The sequence below is a fragment of the Rutidosis leptorrhynchoides genome, chromosome 7 (assembly GCF_046630445.1).
Source record: "Rutidosis leptorrhynchoides isolate AG116_Rl617_1_P2 chromosome 7, CSIRO_AGI_Rlap_v1, whole genome shotgun sequence".
Taxonomy (NCBI): Eukaryota; Viridiplantae; Streptophyta; class Magnoliopsida; order Asterales; family Asteraceae; genus Rutidosis; species Rutidosis leptorrhynchoides.
The window spans coordinates 70,161,505-70,183,563 of NC_092339.1; the positions used below are offsets into that span (position 1 = coordinate 70,161,505).

The following is a 22,059-nucleotide window of genomic DNA, read 5'->3' on the forward strand; positions in this document are numbered from 1 at the left end:
TTTAACATCCTTAGCCTTTATGAGTTCCACAACAGTAGCAACCTATGCATCCCCGAGATTGTATTAAAAACACTGAGAATGTCAGGATAGGGAAGGCTGCTTGCATGAGAAAATGTAAATAATCAGTCACATTCCTATTAATATATAGGAGAGCAAGGAAATTACATATGTTTATGCACGCCTCAACTATGAATTTTGCATGTTAAGCTGTTTGCTTTTTATATGTTCATATAATAATCTAGATTCTGAACTATAAAAGTAGACTAATTAATTATTACAGTAATAATTACTTGTTCCACAAAAATTAGACTAAAGGGTGTTCTGGCTTAATGGATACAGGCTAACATATATATAGTTGAATGATTAAGTGCAAACAATAGTTGGTCATAAAGAGGTTACATGACCGAAACAACATTCTTAATTGATACAGGGTAACATATATTTGCACTACCTTTTTAAAGAAATTTCACCATGGTTCAACAGAATATGGAAGTATCATATTATCACCTGCGCTTCATGTATAGTAATAGCAGATCAGATAGTTACGCGATCACTGTATGTAAATACTTTATGTGGAGTGCAGAAACATTAGATCGACAACTACGTGATAGGACTTATTAACATAATTTAAGGTATCAACTAAAAAAACATCATAACTACACCAATCAAATTGTAATATCCCCAGGCAACTAAAAATGAAACTATTTCGATATTGCATAGAAGGTATAAAGCTATACCAGAGTTTACATTATCTATTGCAATTTAAGAGCCATAATCAGGTCGATTCCCTACAAACTTTACCTTGTGTTTTAATGTCACTAATATATCGCGCCACCAAGGACTGTAGATATAATACATACTCTGTATTTAACAGTCGAAAGATGTTGAATTCCTTGTGATTTGCTCAAATTGTCTTGATGTTAGAGCTTAAATCAGTGCCAAACTGCCAACAGAAATACAAGCATATGGTAAAATTGGATCTATGATGTCTTTTGAACCCTAAACTTGAGTTGTGACCATGGTTTCCAATACAACCTGCGCCTTTTCGTGTATCTGCTTCATTATTCGGTTGTTTCCACATGTAATAGTGCTGGTCATCAGAATTACATCTCCTAGCAAATCGTCTGATGAATTCAAATATCAAATCAATAGGTTTAATAGTAGAATCAAGGTAAAACAAACTGCTAAATTTATAAAGTTCAATTATTTCTTTAATCCAATATACAATTCGATTGTGAACTCAAGTGTTATAAAACATTAATAAAGAAAAGGAGAACCCACTTAAAAATCAATTAACGAAAGGAAATAACCGAAACACATTTAAGCATTTATATAAATCTAAAGTATTGTAGCAATGAAAATCAATACCAAAATCACACCTATAAGATAGAAATTTACATAATTCATGGTTAAAATTGCTTAAATTACACCTTAACTAATTCCATAGCAATTGATGAGAGTTGACGAATTGTCATTGAAATTTTCGACCAGTTCTAAATCTTAACTGAATGACTAAATTGGGGGATTAAGATATCAAACCACAACATAAATCAATTACATTTGTTCATAAAGATGAAGGGATTAAATTAATGTTAATTACTTTATTCAAGTTTTTTTTATATACTAAAGAGAGAACGAGATTCCATGAACAATAACATTATCATCTCAATCTTCATGCACGAGAAAGAATAAAGCTGCTTAATTCGAAGAACATGAGATTCATCATTAAAAATCAAAAGGATAGCTTACTGTAATGCTCACAAGAACCTGCAGACGTATGATTTATCTCATCGAAATCCGTACGATATCGAACCCTAATAGCGTTTTAGTTGTTTCAACCCCAAATTTCAAAACTGTCGGTACAGAGAAAAAAGTGAAATCATAAATGTAACAAAATTACAATTTACAATCGAATTAATAGAAAAAACTAAATTAGTTATTGAAAAGGGAAAAACTAAATTGGTTTTGAATTGATGAACCTAAAATTGAAGATGTCAGAGACAAGAACCTGATTATTCCCTGAATAATTTGACAACAATGATGCACACTCAAATTAGGACAAGAAGAGTTCAAAATTTCATTACCTTGCCCACCTTAAAAAAGTTCATTATCATGTAATAAATCTAATGCTTCAAATCGGTTGATAAGTTTAAGAGGGTTACGTTCACCACGTTCCATTCCCCGTGCTTTAACAAATTGATCATGTGCAGCAGCAGCAGTAGCAGCAGCAACTAGATTCTTCTTATTGCCCGACTTCAAAATTTCATTACCTTGTAATGATGTTTTACATCTAGTTCTCAAGCTCCAAGGAGTTACGTTTACCACATTTCTTTCCCCGTGTTTTAACAATAACATATTCATCTTCTGTAGCAGCAACTTCATTCTTCTCCTCTTCTTCTTCTTCTTCTTCTTCTTCTTCTTCTTCTTCTTCTTCTTCTTCTTCTTCTTCTTCTTCTTCTTCCAGTGAAGCAAGAGAGATGATATCTAGAGTCCTGACAAACAAAAAACTAGTAACCAAACACACTCAACGTATGTATGTATGTATACACATGTATACATACGCATATATGTATGGGGCAGGTTCAAACGAAAACAAAAAAAAAAGTACAGAAATGCGAGAACCAAAATAAACCCTTAGATTATCAGATCGACGGTTCAGGTTGTTGGTAATTATTTTAGGTAATTACTAAATGAATCATAACTGTAAAGGTAAAAGAAAATAATTCTAAAATAAATAAATAAATAAGTAAACTTAATAAAAACCTGGATAGGACGTGAGAAACAAGTGTAGAAAAGTCTGGATGAACGTGATTAATGTGGCTGTTGTTATTATTATTTACAGCAGCAACAAATTCCTCAAGGTGCATCTTCCAATAACCGCTATATTCATTAATTGAACTGAAGGTGACAACATCAACAGCCACACCCTTTTCTTTCAACGTTTTTCCTTGCTGCTCCGCTATAATAGAATCTATATTCGCAGAACTGGCAGGCGGCAAGAGCAAACATAACATATAGTATAAATTATTAGTCATGACATAGTAGACACGAGTAGCAAGGTGAAACATTTAAGCATAATCAACAAACGCACGTACATACCCTCGAAAAAATAGAAGTATCCTTTTTAGCTTACTTGGTTCAACAGAATCAAGTAACATACGGGAGCTTCTGACTGCATGTATAAACTTTAACTCACCACCTATTATCATATCTGCGAAACAAGATTGAATTGTTTATATAAAAAAAAAAAATCATACCCTACAATTGGTGATGTAATAATATACACAAAAAACAAGAGTAGGAAGCTAACGTTGCAAACATTGAAGGTGATGCAGGATTTTATCAAGATCACTGGTAGGATCAAGCGCTGAAAGCCAGGTACACATTGCCATTATGCCTATAGCATTCTTGGGATTAGACTGTAAAAAACAATTCCAACAGCTTGTTACAGTATATTATATTATTATTATATAATATATAATAAAATTATTAATGGAAAACACACATATACACGAAGTTTTATATAATAATATAACTAATAAGCACAGCTACAGTAGTTGTTAACTTAGTAATAATAATAATAATAAATAAACTTAAACTAAAAAAGAAAAAGGAAGAAGAAAATACAGGACCTTGAGTTTAGCTCGGCAATACGATCGAACACATTCAAGTTGAAGCTTATAGCATAAGTTATGCATCCTCATCCATTGAGAAGTGTCCACACAGATCATAATAGTCTCCTAGAATATCAACCAACCAAGTTCAATTTACATAAATCTATCTATCTCTGTAGATACCTAGCATAAACAAAAAATTAAAAACGATGTACCTCGGCCACCATTGTTTCAAATTGGGAATGAAATCGGACATCAGCGGCAGCTTGATTCTTTCCATTGCCTAACTTTACAAATTCATTACCTTGTAATAATAATAATGCTTCAAATCTGTTGTTAAGTTCAAGGGGTTTACATTCACCACATTCCATTTCCCATGCTTTAACAAATTGATCATGTGCAGCAACAGCATATTGATTCTTTCTATTGCCCGACTTCAAAATTTCATTACGTAGTTGTAGTGATGTTTTACATCTGTTCTCAAGCTCCAGGGAGTTACGTTTACCACGTTTCTTTCCCCGTACTTTAACATCATCATCATCATCATCATCATCATAATCATAATCATAATCATAATCATAATCATCATAATCATCATAATCATAATAATCATCATCATCATCATCATCATCAGCAGCATCAGCAGCTTGATTTTTCTCCATGTCCAACTCAAAAATTCTATTACCTTGTAAATCTAATGCTTCAAATCTGTTCTTAAATTCAAAGAGGTTACGTTCACTACGTTTCATTCTCCGTGCTTTAACAAATCGATCATGCGTAACAACAGCTAGATTCTTCCTATTCCCCAACTCAAAAAGTTCATAACCATGTAATAAATCTAATGCTTCAAATCTGTTGGTAAGTTTAAGGGGGTTACGTTCACCACGTTCCATTCCCCGTGCTTTAACAAATTGATCATGTGCAGCAGCAACATCAACTAGATTCTTCTTATTGCCCGACTTCAAAATTTCATTACCTTGTTGTAATGAAGTTTTACATCTATTCTCAAGCTCCGGGGAGTTACGTTTACGACGTTTCTTTCCCCGTACTTTAACATAATCATCATCATCATCATCAACATCAACATCAACTGTAGCAGCTTCATTCTCCCCCTTGGAATATTTGGCTTTTTCATTCTCCTCCTCTTCTAGTGAAGCAAGAGAGATGATATCTAGATGACTGACAGTACATGTTCACAAATATAACTAGTAATTAATCAAAACACACTCAACGTATGATAATATTAATATAGTAATAGTAATATATATAATTATATAATGTATATAATATATATATATAATGTATGTCTTGATAAGAACCTGGATAGGACATGAGAAGCAAGTGTAGAAACCTCTGGATAAACGTGTTTAATGTGGCTGTTATTATTATTATTATTAGCAGCAGCAACAAATGCCTCGAGGTGCAACTTCCAATAAACGCCCCATTCATTTCTACAGAAGGTGATGACATCAACAGCTACACCCTTTTCTTTAAAACTTTTTCCCCACCACTCCGCTATTTCAAAATCAAGATCCGTCGGACTGGCAAGGAAGGGCAAACATAACATATATACTATTATTATTAGTCATGAAACATTTAAGCATAATCAACAAATACATACATACATACATACATACATACATACATGCATACCCACGAACAAAGAAAAGTATCCTTGTTAGCTTAATTGGCCGAGTAACAGAATCAAGCTTGATACTGATAGATATGACCGCATCCATAAATTGCGACCCACCTCCTAATATCATAGCTGCGAAACAAAGTTAAATTGAATATGAAGATGATCATACCCTACAATTGGTGTTGGTGATAATAATAATATAGACAAAAACAAGAGTAGGAAGCTAACGTTGCAAACATTGAAGGTGATGCAGGATTTTATCAAGATCACTGGTAGGATAAAGCATGTTAAGGACATCCGGAATCCAAGTACCCATTGTCCGTATGCCTATAGCATTCTTGGGATTAGACTGTAACAAAACAATTCCAACAACTTGTTATATACATATATATACATATAAATATATATTAAACACAGTTACGGTACTTGCTAACTAAAGGATTTTGCTAACTACAACCCACTCAAAACACTTGTATATAGCAGTTAATTATTGATTTTATGGTGGCGGTTACTCGGTTGTAAAAGTAATTCAAATTCCTAAACTATAAACTAAAATTGAAAGAGAAAAAAGAAAAGACCAGACCTTGAGTTTAGCTCGGCAATAGGCTCCAACACAATCAAGTTGAAGCTTATAGAAAGATTTATTTAAGTCCATCCATTCGGAAGCGTCGATACAGATCATAATAGACTCCTAGAATATATAATATAAACCAACCAAGCTTTGAGTACATAAATATGTATATAGCATTAAAAATATTAAAAACGAAAGAAAACAATACCTCGGCAACCATGGTTTCGAATTGGGGATGAAATCGACGTATAGTAACGTTACAGATAAACCCTACGGAAATCAGCGTCCGAATGAAAGTAATTAAATTGGCCGTAGGGTTCTTATGCGGAGTACATATATATGATATATATCCGCAAGCAATTCTAACGTACTCCTTACGGAAATCAGCGAGTTTTATAAAACAGCCTTTGAGCAGCTTATAAAGGTTTTTAATTTTAATTGTGTTCTTAAATGGCTAGAAGAATAAATAAATTATTAATTAAATTAATGAACTAATTATTACTAGTGGTTCACGGGGCGGGATTCTCACACACCATTTTTTATTCTATGTACACTTTTGTTTCATAAATTTATAATTATGTCTCTAGATTAAAATAGAGAGTTGAACTTATATTATTATTATAAGTATAATTAAAGGTATAATATGTAATTAGGTGTACATGGATCAAAAAATGGTGTGTGGGGATCACCTCCATTTACTAATTAGCAATCCATATCCGTATAATAATAATAATAATAATAATAATAATAATAATAATAATAATAATAATAATAATAATAAACATAATGATAAAAAAAATACTAATTATAATAATTATATTTACTAATAATAATATATTAAGAGTAATAATAATAATAGTTTTAAGCACCTTGAAAGGTTTGTACACAGATGAAACAAATGTGACCAATTTTGAACTCATTAACATATTCTCTTCTTAGCTATTTTCCCAATTTCAAATACTTAAAACAACCTATTATGGAGAGGGTGTTTGTGTTAGGGAGAAGTCGTTGCTTGATAATAAATTGTCCTATTTAAGGTCGTTGTTCGGTAAGCCATTGGTCGAAGAAAAGTTGGTGGGTCTTTTTCGTTGGTTGATAATAAACTGTCCTTTTTTGTTTTCCTCCTTTGGGTTGCCAAAAGATTACTTGATCTATAATCGGTCGGATAAATTTGTGAGCTTAGTGATGGTTGAAGGCAAGTTGTTAAGGCCGCATGCTAGAGTAAAGAAAGCTTCGATAGTAGGGGATAACCTTGGGTTACCATGATCTCATGTTCGGTCTATTCTTTTTAACTTAGTATCCTTTGTTGGCTAGTTTTGGTTATGTTTTAGCGATTTATATCGGTTGTGGTTTGTGTGTTTTTTAGGTAGTTTTAGTTTGCTTTTGTGTTTGTTTGTGTGTACAATAAAACCTCTGTAATTTAATACTCGATAAATTAATAACTTCGATAAAATTAATAATTTGTTCGGTCCCAACTTAGGACTAGTACAAATTTAGACCCCAATTGATAAAATAATAAGATAATAATCTTTTTGAAATCCCAATATAAATATATTGGTCCCAGCAAAACATAAATTAATAATTACTAATTTTTTTTTTTTTTTGAAATCCCAATATACATAGAACTTGACAAGTTCATTAATGTGTGAATGTACATACATGGGAATTTTGAAGTTCCTTGTTTATGTTTTATTCAAATAAGTAAAGTGAACAGACATGATAATTTTGAATGTCGATGCATTAATTTGAGACTTGTTCACAAATTTATAAGTCAATTTTTTAAATTGATAATTTATTAATTTATCGATATAATAATATCTCGCTACATTAATAAAATATCTCGATCCCAACATTATTAATTTATAGAGGTTTCACTGTGTGGTTGTCCCGGTTTGTTGGGACCTCGACTTGTTTCTTGATAGCTTGTGGGCTAGTTTAGTGTTTAGCTTTATTTTCTGGGTACAAAGTTCACCGATTGTTTTTGTAAACTTTTGTACATTATCATTGTTTCTTTAATAAAGTCTTTGGTTATATATTAGTTATCGTTTTTAGCCAAAAAGAAAAATAGAATGATAGAAAAGGCCCCATTTATTAACCAATCTTCCTCAACATGTTAGGAAACCCGATTAGGTGAGCCCAAACAAGACAAGATAACCCAAGTTATCTAACCCACTTCCAACAAACGAAAAATATAGTGATAATCGTAACACAAGCAAGAATGATAAAAACACGGGAATTTAACGTGGTTATATGCAATCGTTTGTGATTGCTTTAGTCCACGGCCAACCAAAGAGTGTTCTTATTGATTAAATTTCGTGGTGGTGAGTTTACAATGAGTTATAATCAGGAACATTTATAGGAGAACAAGAATACATAAGCATGCTTCAAGTAATCATCAACTAGCCATCTTGATCCTCTTTACACCCTTGTATTAGCATGATCACAGCTCTAAAACAGGGTGTAAAGTAGCCCACATGCACCTAAAGTGACAACTTGGACAACCAAATACGGATCCCATGTGCAAAAGTTGATCAACATGCTGACAGCTCACTGTCAGACAACGTGCGCGCCGTGCACACTTAAACGTGCGCGCCGTGCACTCTTGATTCTTCGAGCAAACCTTCTGATCAAGTTTCACCTAGTGCGCGCAGGGTGCGCGCCGCGCACCATCACCGCGCACCATCATTTTTCTCTGTTTTTGCACTGTTTTGCTCTGTTTCACGCTTACCGAAATCTGCAAAATCCGTGCAAGTGTTTAAACAGTTTTTAGTGACACTTTTTTTTCCAGCTTTTGTTTAAATGTCTCCACACCTCAACAAATCTCCCACTTGGAGACTTTTAACAAACTCAATCTTCGCAAACTCGCCTAATCTAACCAAGAACATTAAATACCATTTACACACCGCCAAACGCCATTTGGGTCCTCCAATTACCGTTTAGAACACGCACCTCAACTCACGGATGAGTAGACTTTCGATATAAGGTCTTCAATGCTACTTGTTAGACTTCAAACATTATTATCCCACAATAACAACTTTGACCTACTAATTACACCTCCTTCCGTTGAGCTATAATTTGATCACCTGTTACTTGCTTGGGAAAATAAAACACAAACAACAACAACTCTTTGGATTTGACACATATCTCCTTACACTAGGAGATAACGGGTCGTTTGAGTCCGACCCGACTCAATTAACCCCATCGCCCAAGCGATCCACCCGTACACAATAACATCCACCCGATTTATCTTTCCAACATAGAATAAACCACCTGGTAGATCAAACATGTGGACAATACCATCAAGGCAACCGTGTGAGAATGCATTCACACCCTTGATCTTCCACATAACCGCCTTTGCTTTCACCATTGGAACACCGACTACATACGCGCACACGTCTTTTGACAAACCCGATTTTCCACCACGAGCCAACTCCCACTGTACAGATGTTTCTTTAACAGTGACTCTCATGAAAATCTCTTGTTCATCTTCTTCGGCCGATTGCAACAAAGTTGCCATTGAAGAAGATCTACCTGAAGTAACGAAAGCTCTAGTATAACCAATTCGTCCTGAATCTTTACTAGCTTCGACTTCCCTTGAGCTCCCACTCAAACAAGATCCCTCAACAAACCCGGAAAGCATTAGCATACTATGAATTTTAACACCACCAAAATCACCTAGCCCTTCTTCAACTATATACTTTGCTCCCCTCTTATACCCGCGAGCAACCACATGACCTCCATTAAACACCTTCCACCTTTGATCTCCAAATAGGACATGACACTTATCATTATCCAATTGCCCAACCGAGATTAACATACTCTTGAGCTTTGGAATGAACCTCACGTTCTTCAAGATCCAAGTATGTTTAACCATTAGATCACCAATACCCGCAACATCAAGTATACTCCCGTTCGCGACTCGAACCTTACCGGAATACGACTTGAAATTTACCATCTTGTTCATGTATGGGGTAGCATGAAACGAGGCACCCGAATCTAAAACCCAAGATTCGTCAAGAACCTCTTCTTGGCACAACAACGCATCTTCGATCACCGCATTCGTTGAACTCCCACCCGACACTAAACTCGGGCACATCGACCTATAGTGACCTACTTGTTGACAATTCCAACACACCACACTCTTGCTCCTTGACATACTTCGCGACTTAGCTTTTCCCCGACTAACACTTAGAACCGAACCCGAACTCCTATTCGAATCTTTCCTACGAATACCTTCGCTAAGAATCAAATCACGGATTCCTTCAAAAGTGAGTTTAGTAGTTCCGGATTAACCACTAACCGCCGTCACTAAACTTGACCAACTATCGGGCAATGAAGATAGTAAAAACAACGCTTGTAGCTCATCATCAAATTTAATATCAACCGATTTTAACCGGGTTAAAATCAAATTAAATTCGTTCACATGATCCGCCACCGAGGATCCCTCCATCATTCTAGTGTTCACCAATTGCCTAACTAGGAAAACCTTGTTCAAAGCGGATGGCTTTTCATACATGTTAGATAAAGCCGTAATCAATTCCTCCGTTGTGGTTTCACCCACAATGTTGTAAGCGACGTTCTTGGCCAGAGAAAGCCGAACAACTCCTAGGGCTCGCCTATCCAACAATTCCCACTCGCCTTGATCCATTCCCTCCGGCTTAACACCCTTCAAGGGTTGGTAAAGCTTCTTTTGATAGAGCATATCTTCCATTTGCATCTTCCAAAAACTGAAGTCGGTTCCATCAAACCGATCGATCTTCACATCACTCTTTTCAGCCATTGTTTCCGAATACTCGTAAACCCGAGAGCTCTTGATACCACTTGTTAGGAAACCCGATTAGGTGAGCCCAAACAAGACAAGATAACCCAAGTTATCTAACCCACTTCCAACAAACGAAAAATATAGTGATAATCGTAACACAAGCAAGAATGATAAAAACACGGGAATTTAACGTGGTTATATGCAATCGTTTGTGATTGCTTTAGTCCACGGCCAACCAAAGAGTGTTCTTATTGATTAAATCTCGTGGTGGTGAGTTTACAATGAGTTATAATCAGGAACATTTATAGGAGAACAAGAATACATAAGCATGCTTCAAGTAATCATCAACTAGCCATCTTGATCCTCTTTACACCCTTGTATTAGCATGATCACAGCTCTAAAACAAGGTGTAAAGTAGCCCACATGCACCTAAAGTGACAACTTGGACAACCAAATACGGATCCCATGTGCAAAAGTTGATCAACATGCTGACAGCTCACTGCCAGACAACGTGCGCGCCGTGCGCACTTAAACGTGCGCGCCGTGCACTCTTGATTCTTCGAGCAAACCTTCTGATCAAGTTTCACCTAGTGCGCGCAGGGTGCGCGCCGCGCACCATCACCGCGCACCATCATTTTTCTATGTTTTTGCACTGTTTTGCTCTGTTTCACGCTTACCGAAATCTGCAAAATCCGTGCAAGTGTTTAAACAGTTTTTAGTGACACTTTTTTTTTTCAGCTTTTGTTTAAATGTCTCCACACCTCAACACAACATGTAGCGTTCCTCTTCGCTAATAACCTCTTTATCTACTTCCACTTCTAGTTATTTATTTAACCTCTCCATTCTCCAACTCTTTTAGAAGCTTATCTGCCTTTTCTTTGCTCTGCAATGCCTCTCGTTGTCAAAATGAAATAACTTACGGTGGTAAAATGGTAAGCTGCTAGGTTCAAAACATGAGATTGTGTCAAGTTAACCCAGTTAGCAAATGCATGTTTAGTGTATTTACCATGTGTGGAACTTTTTTACCCTATCTCGTATAATATTAATTATTAATTATATCATTTATATCATTATATGTACTCCAAGAAATAAAATAAAATAAAATAAAGACATTTTCCAATTTAATTAGCATCTTTAATACAGTACTAAACAGAAACAAGAAACATGATCAGGTTCTCTGGCTCTGACTTGAATATCCAAACGCATAGGTGGCAATTTTAACCCAATTAGCTTGTCTTTCATCTCTAATGCTAAAATTAAAAATATTAATCTAATTACCTTTTAAGATTCGAAACCATAACAGAATGTTTAGGCTTCGATTGTTTGAGTAAATTAATGAATCTTGCGTTAGAATTTATTAAGCAATGAAATGTAAAGATAAATAAACATAGTAATAGTATATTGGCTGTTCGAAAAATAATTAAAAAATAATAATAAACATACTATATATCACTTACTAGATTTAAGAGCCCGTGCGTTGCACGGCAACTCTAAGAAATAGCATCCGAATACAATTACAATGTAGTTACAATGAAAGTTGAAGGATATATACCTGACACATGTATTATGAAAGTTGTAATCGCAACTTGTATAAACGAAACATTCTTTACCTTTCTAAGCTATTCACCATATGATCGCCATAACCCCAACCCACAACGCGTCGCACCGTTTCAACACACGTTTCATTAGCCATCATGGGAAAGTTTTTTATTAGCCATCATGGGAAAGTGTTGATCATTTCAGCCTAGCTGCAGTGTTGTAAATGACCTTGAAATTTTTGAATGTTTCTTCTACATGCTTTATATCATGATCCTGTAAAAAGATGACGATTATCATGAGCAAAAGTAAAAACAAACGATGGTGAGCCTAACCTAACCCAAGTAATAGCAGTTGATGGTGAGCCCATCGAAATAAAGACCATAGCCAAACTTACCACCAAGTGAGGTTGAATTTAACTTGTGGTACATTAGCAATCAGAATAATATGAGTATACAAACTATAACTGCAAGATAAGAACCATGCCACCTACAAATCAATCTGACGACACCTTTTAAATTGAACAACAAATGATAGAGAATCAAATCATAAAATTGACCAAAAGAGACTACATTAAATTTACATGAAAATCATACCTCTCATATCCAACTCTTTCTACCAACACCTTTCATCTACAACATGAGATAACCACAGCAGCTGCAGAGTGCAGTCCATTCAAACACCACAAATTACACATTTTCGCATATAAAGAAAAACATACAATTATAGCTCCATAGACTCTTCATGAGTTATAACAAAGATTTTCAAACCAGGCTTCTTTTTCTCATGTAGAATTTACTACCAAAAGCATACAGTACAAGTAAAACCGTAATGTGATAATATTGTTAATCTTTCAAAAAAAATTCAGAAACATACAGTACAAGTAAAACAAAAATTTTGTGATAACAAATCAATTTTTTCAGAAAAATTTTAGAAACATATAGTATAAGTAAAACTGAGACATATATACAGTTAAAGTACCATGTGATTGTAGCATCTCATTACTCTAATTGTCTCCAATTATTCATCAACCTCATACTTTCATGGATTTAACTTCCTGCGCAGAAGACATCAATATACAAAATTTGTTTCAACGAAACCTAAATATCAATATCAACAAAAAATTAAACGAATAACAGATAAACAAACATTGATGTCACCACTGCCATTGATGTACCTTGCACAAACCTTTGAACTTGTAAATATCTTTTACATACAAACGTCCATATAAAGCCATGATTAATTCTGTAATTCAAAATAAAGACCATAAAAAGTAATTTAAAACCATTATAATCGAGCTAAGTGTGAATTGAGTTACAAAAGTCAAGAATTGTTTATGAGAATTCGTCATAGAATAAAAAACAAAAACATATTCAATGGTTTCATAAGATTATGAAAATGAAAACTACCATATATGCAATCTAAGCTTAACTGTCTTTTTTTTGGTTTGTCCCATCTCGTTCTGCATGAAATCAATAATAATAAATTAGAATCATAAAAGCAATGAATAAATTTTGAGATATCAATAGAATTTTATCATTACCGAAATTTGACTCATTTAACGGTATTCGACCAATTTAATTTTTATTAACAAATAAAATCTTTTATTTGACCTAAAGTTACATGTATCATCGGTTGCTCACAAGTAAATAATATCAAATATTATTACTTTATACTCGTATCATTTAAAGTCTGACCATAGACGATGAAAAAGATGAGACTTCATGCAAAGTGATATCCATTTTACTTTGCATTTCAAATTTAAGAACAATAAATGAAGACACAATTCAACAGAATTTTTTGCACTAACTAAATGCAACAAAGAAAAAGAATTGTGCAAAACACAAAAGGTATGACAGAATGTTAGTGCCTAACAAAACCACATTATAAAATGGCATTGCATATTTTGACAAAACTATATTACAAATTTTACCTATAACCCAATTCATTCCGTCATTTCATCGAACACCAATAAGATGCCTATACTTCCTTTATCCAAAACATTATTAAGGTTTTGATACATAATCATTCACAATCCAGCCCTGCAAAATTACAACAAATTGAATGAATACTTGTAATACAATATCAAGATTGAGTCAAACAGTAACAAAAACAAAGTAGGAAACGATAATTTAAATGTTAAACATCTAAACTTGAAAAAATTGAATTAACGAAGTTGAATTTACTTACAGAAAAAAACACACTACTCACAATTACATAAATAAGATAAACTAATATGTAAATGGGTCAAAACAGAACATGGATCAAAAAAGAAAATTAAAAGCCATAAAAACACAAACAAATATGTCATTTTAAAACATTTTCTAAATCCAACGTACGAAGATAAACTAAATATGTATATAGATAAGTAAACTCAACCTATTAATGCTATCTATTATGAACATATTCTTTTCTATCCATATAGTACAACACATTATTCTTAATGTAAGGTTGAAGAAACACAACCAAGCTTAACTACAACACCTTAACTTGAAGATTACACACTCTTTGCATCAATAAATGTGTGACGTACAGATACAGAGTATATAGACATTAGATATGCTACTTCAAAAAGAAACTTATATATGAAAATCTTTCTACAAATGTTATCAAAAATATAACAATCAATTAAAAACAGTAAATACCATGCAAAGACCAGATTTTTGTTCAAAACATCACACACATAAGATAAGATCAAGCTTAATTACATGAAGCAAGTAATCGGCCTATATTTTTCTTAATTTATCAAATTATACATAAAAATTTGGAGATAAATACATCGATTCATCATGATTCAATGCATTTAACCAATTAATCAAACAACAACTGAAAAGGAAGAAGTAATGAAACTGATTACAATCTTATCAGTTTTGTAACGAAAACGTTACATGAATGATTCGATTAAAAAATTGATTTAATCAAAGTATTATATTACAAAAAAATCCATTGAGATATGAGAGTGACTCGAACGATGATTACGATCTGAACAATTAAAAATCAGCGACTGTGAATTCAAGAACAATTTAAAATTACGGTTAAAATATACGAATACATACCTTTCCTCCTTAAAGCAGATTAAATCACGAGTAAATCATGATGAACTCAAGAAATCAAACTTTCTCCAATAAAAATTGCACCGATGTTTTTGATTCTGAGAGAACCTAATATAAATTAGTATAATCGGATATGTAATCGAAATCGAACAAGCGTACATGAAATAATCAGATGGGTTTTCAATCGGGATTCTTAGAAACTAATTTGGGATTTTCGTATCCCTAATAAGTTAGGGGTGGAAGCCGCTGATTATCGTTATAAACTTGACCGAGATGCATAATTTGAGCATTCTGAATTTTTATTTTTTATTTTTTTATTTACTTTTTTTTTTTTTTTGAAAAGCAACTATATGGCTGGAGAACCCAAAACTAATTTGGTCTGAGTATTCTTTTACCCTTCCCCAATCAAGATGGCCACGTGTAATGGGGATTTAATTAAGGAGTCTTAAGTATGATTAATTTCCTGATTAACACGTAAGCAGGTAAGTAGCAGGGTCATTAGGAGATTGCCACATCAGATTTATTTTCACGATTTATATATGTTTATAGATAGATAGATTCGCTTCTAAAAACAAGCATACAAAAAACCAACAATAATAATAGTAAATAGTAAATCAAGAATAAAAGTTAAAAAGAAATAAACATCCGACAATTACATAACTTTTTAGAACTTTGATTGAATTTGATAAACGGTATTGACGTCCACTTGAAATGCCTTTGCGAGAATATCTTTAGAGATATCAGGGTTTGATCCAAACACAGCGTTCGCAATGGTAATGACACCCGGATTTTGACTACTTAGACCAGCAATAGCAAGGGCATACCCATTTCCTACATTTTTCTGAAAGTGAATTAGACCTTCGGGGAACACGAAAACATCACCCTTTTGTAGTACTGTTGTGATGAGACGGTTTTCAGGGTTAGACGTGACAAAACCGACTTGTAGACTACCTTCAATGACAGTCAAGATTTCAGTGGCCCGAGGGTGCGTGTGGGGAGGATTAATACCCCGTGGTGCAAAGTCAATACGGGCCATGGAGATGCCTAAAGTGTTGAGCCCGGGCAATTGTGTTACAGTCACCGCAGTCACATTAGATCCAACCGCATTTGATGTATTTCCCATGCGGTTTAGTCCCCTAAAAAGAAAATCTTGAACTTTTACTTGATTCGGATCTTTGCAGACTACGCCATTCACCAGTACTATGATGAATAAAAATAGAAAGATCATATGTAAGTGTAAGGTTTACTTCATTTTATAATTGCTAAAATTTCAAGATAGAAGTAATAGTACCTTTGTTTTTTAGATCAGCTACACAAAAATCCTGTAGCGAACTAGGATCCGAAGCAAATGCAAGCGAACATGTTGCGAATAAGAGACCGAACAAAAGAAAACGAGACATCATTAGTGCGATTGAAGTGAAAAAATTGCTAGCTCTTCAATGTAGTTTGGTAGTTTAATAAATTTGTGTGAGCAAGTATGAAGCTTTGTAATGCTTTTATAGCAAAAACAATGCAACAGAAAGATAGTTTTGTAGTGCCACCACCAATAAAATAATATGTTGAAAGAGTAAAAGGAAGATGTAGTCATCAGATCATATTCATATACATCCTTATAAGATAACTTCAACAGTTGAATCAGACTACACAAAGATTAAGACTCATGTACTCGCAACAGATTAATTAATACTTTTTGTTGTGCTGAACACGAGTTTCAGTTTTAAAGCAAAGTTCGAAATGAATCTAAGGCAAAAGCCGGATTCGGTAAACAATGAGATTTACCATGTTCATGTTACCAGGGAAGGGTGAATATTTTTACTATAGTGTACGTGTCCTTATCAGGTTATCCTGTGACCGATTTCGATTTTTTACTTGGTCGCCAAAACGTGCTACTAGCTAGAGAGCTTTAAAACATGAGACCTTTAGTGATGGTATTAGAACACCTACCGCTAAGCAATCTTGTGATGATTAAAAGATGGATCTAAGCGGGTCTTTTGACAAAGGTATGAAATTATCCACATCAAATATACAAACCAAAACAAATGATTACATGTCAATTTAGGTATTACCAAATCAATAATTGTTACTTGTAATTTTAATTTTATTATAACAAAAGGTAGGACATTTAGTCATTTTGACTTGGTGGTTTTACCAATTCAATTGTTAATCAACACAAATTGAACATTTCGACACCGTGAATTCAAGCTTCTAGACTACGTTAATTACCAATTCATATTTTGTGACTAATATCGTTTTATTATTTAATTTATTATATTAAATCCATTGTATTGTATTACACTTTTCTGTTATCATTCAATTGTAACTTCTTCAGAAAATGTATAACTTAATTTCCTATACTTTGTTCAAAAATATAGTAGTTCCCGATGCCCGAGGTTTACCTGCTCGAAAAAAAAGTAGTAAAATCATTATTTTTCATCAGCAAACATGTAGCGTACACAAGCTCGTTCATAAGACATCATTTCAAGCGGATTTAAACAAATTTCGGCAATGGCTAAATGAGTATTCACGAGCAACTGTTATGACTTACTAACTGGTTGCAAATATGAAATGTGGCTAACAAAGAAACAAACGAAAAAAAGCCTTTAACGGTTTGCAGTTTGCTGACTAAAATTAAAGATCTGGCATGCCCTTTCCGGTTTTAGAATCGTACGTCTTTTCAAGCACTAGCTCTATAGGAGTATCCTTTGGACCAGCTGTTGCAAACATCAAATAATAAAAGATTAGAATTAGATGCTATAATGCTATAAACTGTTATTGGCTATAAGTTCATTGTATAACATATTAACATCTAACATCTAATCGATATGTGCTAACATTGAACTAGCATTTACAGTCGCAAGTCGGGGACGAGTCGGGACCAGTCAAGATGAGTCAAACGTTGACTTTTGGCAGTAAATAATTTAGACATATATTATTACACATAAATATATCAAAAATAAAATATAAAAATATTAGTGTTACAAACATGGCATAAAATCTAATCTTTAAAATATTAAATTTAAAATTGTTGACCTAACTTTGACTTTAACCGACTTTCACCGACTCGGCCCTAACTTGACCCGACTTTTAAGGCGTTTTTGGGCGAAACGTGACAAGCTAGTCCCCAAACCAACGTGTCAGCCGACTTTTACTACAGTGACTAGAATATGAGCTCTACACACAAATTGAGTAGAAATTCATGAAAACTTTACCTTATCGAGTCCAAAAGAAAGTAAACATGTATGTGCTAACGATTACGTATTAGTGTATCTTTCTATGTCAAACTCGAGCTATTTAATGTTTTAGCATAACACTGCTATTTTATGTTTTAAGCATAACACTGTTGAGTTCAAGTGTTTAGTCATAAAAATGACCTCCCCTTTGTAAAACTTTGTTGTTTTTGAAAAATCATTCATGTTTTGGGCCAAATCCTGACGGGTGCCTATAGTTCACTCAACAAAATATGTTAAGTTAGTCAGCAACAATGTGTTCATTGAAAAAAAAAATATTACAGTTTGTTAAATTGTAAAGGCATCCAGCTCTAATCAAGCTGTATGCCAACAAGTTTGCGTGCCCAATGTTAAAAATTAATAATATTCCAAGAAATACTAATGATGCAAAAAAAAAAAAAAAAAAAAAAAAAAAAAAAAAAAATTGAGTCAACTTCTTTAGAACTAAACATAAACAAGAAATATAATTAGGTACTTAATCATATATCCAAACGAATAGGTGGCAATCTCAACCCGTTGATTTGGGTTGTCATTCATTGCTAATGGCTAAACATGTTAATCTAAATAATTTATTTTTCTTTATTAAACTTGAATTACTAAATTATTTAACATAATATTTGTAGCACACTAAAACAGTGTTTATTACCTGCTACCCACATCTGACCCACTCATTTAGCCACCCTAATCAAAACAGAACAAAATAAACATGAACATATATAAAAATATAAGCTTACCTATTGTTGGACGTGGGGTAGCCCTTATCTTCAAAATCTCAGGACGAGGTATAATTGACCCGGACGCTCCTATGCCTCTTGAAACTCTTACTTTCGTACCATCTTCCATATACCTTGTTCCAACCTTACAAGGCTGCCTATTAAAAAAAAAAGAAAAGAAAAAAAGAAACTTCAACTATCATTACGAAATAAAGCAACGGTCAAAAGAAGTCAAATATGATGATGAATATTTGGTTTATATATACCCTGTTACAGGATCAACAATTTGAACATTCGACACATGCAGGGGAGCTTCAACTGTGAAAATCCCACCTTCATGCCCTTGCCCTTGTTTTATATGTTTCTTTACCTGTAAATAAATTTAATCTAAAGTGAATATCATTTGTAGCAAATTCACAATGGAGGTCAATGTTGATTCATATAAAAAAATAACTTAAAATAAATGAATTGGAGAAGAATAATTACCAAGTTTTTTCCCTCAACAATAACACGATTTTGAGAACGAACGACACGTTTAACAGTGCCACTTTCACCCCTATCTTTACCCCTAATTATCATCACCTACAATTAAAAAAAAATCAGTTTCCACATAAATGCACCCACTCTATTTTATTAATCCACCGAAGTTGTGCATTACTTATTTATACAGTACAACAACCTGTTAATGCACAGATTTTGGTCGATTAATCAAAAAAGGTGATGGAATAATCATCACCCAAGTATTTAATATGAAAAGTGAGACATATTATTATTTACATTATCTCCTCTCAAAATTTTCCAGTGATGAATGAGCTTCTGAGCTGCCTTCCACCCCATTATATGTCAGTCTGCAAATAACATTCAAGAAGATATCGTTTATGCTATAAAAAAATAAAAATAAAAAAGTCCAAAATTAGATTAATTATGGGACATGCATAGACTATTGACTCCCATTTATAGATACTCAATTTCATCACAAACGTATGTATCATTTAGTCCAGATCATCCTTACTAGTTCCCATCATAGACATCAAAAACCAACATTAAATGTGTACTGCTTTGTTATTTTTTTTTTTTTTTTTTTTTTTTTCACAACAAAGATTAGTCCAAAACTGTTGGATACGAACTGAGAACAGCATTTTAATTTGAAATTGACCTGCAACAGTTTGCGCATCACAAAACTACACATCTAGAAGAACAATTGAATATATATAATAACAAATTTTGTGGCTTAATTTAATGCTAGAGTTTCAAGTAGAGTAAAATACAAATTAGGATTCGTTTGATGTCACAAAGCTATCAATTTCAAATGAGTAGATACATCTTAAAAGCTTTTTCAAACAAAAAAAGACTTCAAATGGATATTGCATTCAAAAACAAACGTTAAATTTCAAACGCAAAGAGAACTATTCAACATTAATAACACTAAACAACTACAAAAACAAGGAACATCAACCTATGGAGCACCTAAATAATACTCCAGTAATACACACTGTCCAATACCAATAAAACGGCAATGGCTTGTTTGAACTGATTTCATAACAACGCATAAAAGCTACCTCTAATTGAAATAATCAAATAGGCTGGGGACGAAAATTGATTGAGCATATGCAGCATTCAAAAAAAAAAAAAAAAAAAAAAAAAAAAAAAAAAAAAAAACGGAGTGATTAACTACATCCACTGAACCTTTAAACATAAATAATACATTTCATTTTGCCAAAAATATTATCTATATTAAGATTAAGAAAACATAATAATTCCTAAACCCTAACATGAAATAATTCAAATACGAGCCACAAATTGAGAAGAAAACGGAAAAGAAAAATCATACCTGAAAATAAGTAATAAAGGTTCATAAACCCTAAATACTAATATGAAATAGTTAAAATTGGGACAAAATTAAGTGAAAAGAAAAGGTTAAATCGCACCTGAGTAGATGTAGTAAGAATAAGAATTATTGAAGCTGTGAGATTAGGAATCGATAGATGCAAAAGGGTACGGAAATAATACTCTGGATGACACACAATTGGTTGTAGTTATATATCATGGGGGCGGGATTGAGTATTGTTGCTCTTGTTAATTAAATGCATAATAATACACCAATGCTTAAAAATTTTCACACCAAAATCACACCTCTTTTTAGACATTTTCACAAACAGGTTATGGGCAACAACATAAAAAAAAAAAAACAACTACTAACCTTTCAGCAGCGGTTGACTCAAACCTTAGTTAATCGTTCGAAACCCTAATTTCCACACACTCGATTTTACTCAATCAGGGGGAAACCCTAATTTTCGACCTAGGTTAGGTATTCAGTTGATCTAACGAATTTGATTGTCAAATTTAGGCTGCGCTTTTCAATATACTAATCTCTTTTTTTTTTTTTTTTCCAGCTTAAAAACGGATCAACTTTATTCAAAAGAAGGTTCATTCAGAAATGAAACCTTCTTCAAACAAACCAAACAAGCAGAGCATTACAAAACTAGACCAATACAAAGCTCGCTAAACCATCTAAAAAACACAAGTATTACGAATCACAGAAGGACAAAAGATGATAACCTATCTAACCGATCAACGGAAAATAAAGAATCATCTAAACACACAACATGATCAAGCATCTTTGACGAAGTCTCCAAACACTTCCAACTCCTCTTCATAAGAAATCTTCTTTTTTCTTCCCTTTCTTGGCTTTTTTATCAAACGATGGTTCGGAAGCTGGTACTTTAGAGTTGTTAGCGACACCCTTTTGAACCCCTTCCATATTGTCCATTACCTCACAAAAAGCCGCAACAGGATCGGAGCTAACCATATTTCTACCATTAACACTGTCGACCTTGGACGCGATAGAATCAAAACTGCAAGCCACCTTGACCAAGCCCACCTTTGATCCAGTGACTTCATCATGACTCGGCCCAACAGAGGATGAGCCTAACTTCTCTGGCCC

The 22,059-nt window shown here is 33.5% G+C and overlaps 2 protein-coding genes across 5 annotated transcripts; both read right to left on the reverse strand.

Moving 5' to 3' along the window:
* Nucleotides 1-15,826: 15,826 nt before the first annotated feature.
* Nucleotides 15,827-16,595, reverse strand: LOC139857694 (putative germin-like protein 2-1). Its single transcript, XM_071846518.1, has 2 exons — nt 16,467-16,595; nt 15,827-16,375 (listed from the first exon to the last, which is right to left on the reverse strand). The coding sequence occupies exons 1-2, from the start codon at nt 16,576-16,578 to the stop codon at nt 15,840-15,842; spliced, it is 648 nt and encodes a 215-aa protein (XP_071702619.1). The 5' UTR covers nt 16,579-16,595; the 3' UTR covers nt 15,827-15,839.
* Nucleotides 16,596-17,594: 999 nt separating this feature from the next.
* LOC139857695 (uncharacterized) lies at nt 17,595-21,511 on the reverse strand. 4 transcript variants are annotated; one of them, XM_071846521.1, is made up of 6 exons: nt 21,316-21,511; nt 19,893-19,963; nt 19,602-19,697; nt 19,382-19,485; nt 19,137-19,273; nt 17,595-17,886 (listed from the first exon to the last, which is right to left on the reverse strand). In XM_071846521.1, the coding sequence occupies exons 2-6, from the start codon at nt 19,950-19,952 to the stop codon at nt 17,804-17,806; spliced, it is 480 nt and encodes a 159-aa protein (XP_071702622.1). In that variant the 5' UTR covers nt 19,953-19,963; nt 21,316-21,511; the 3' UTR covers nt 17,595-17,803. The 4 variants fall into 4 exon arrangements, with proteins under 4 accessions (XP_071702622.1, XP_071702620.1, XP_071702623.1 ...); XM_071846519.1 differs by having other exon boundaries at nt 19,893-19,996; XM_071846522.1 differs by lacking the exon at nt 21,316-21,511 and adding an exon at nt 21,044-21,232.
* Nucleotides 21,512-22,059: the final 548 nt, after the last annotated feature.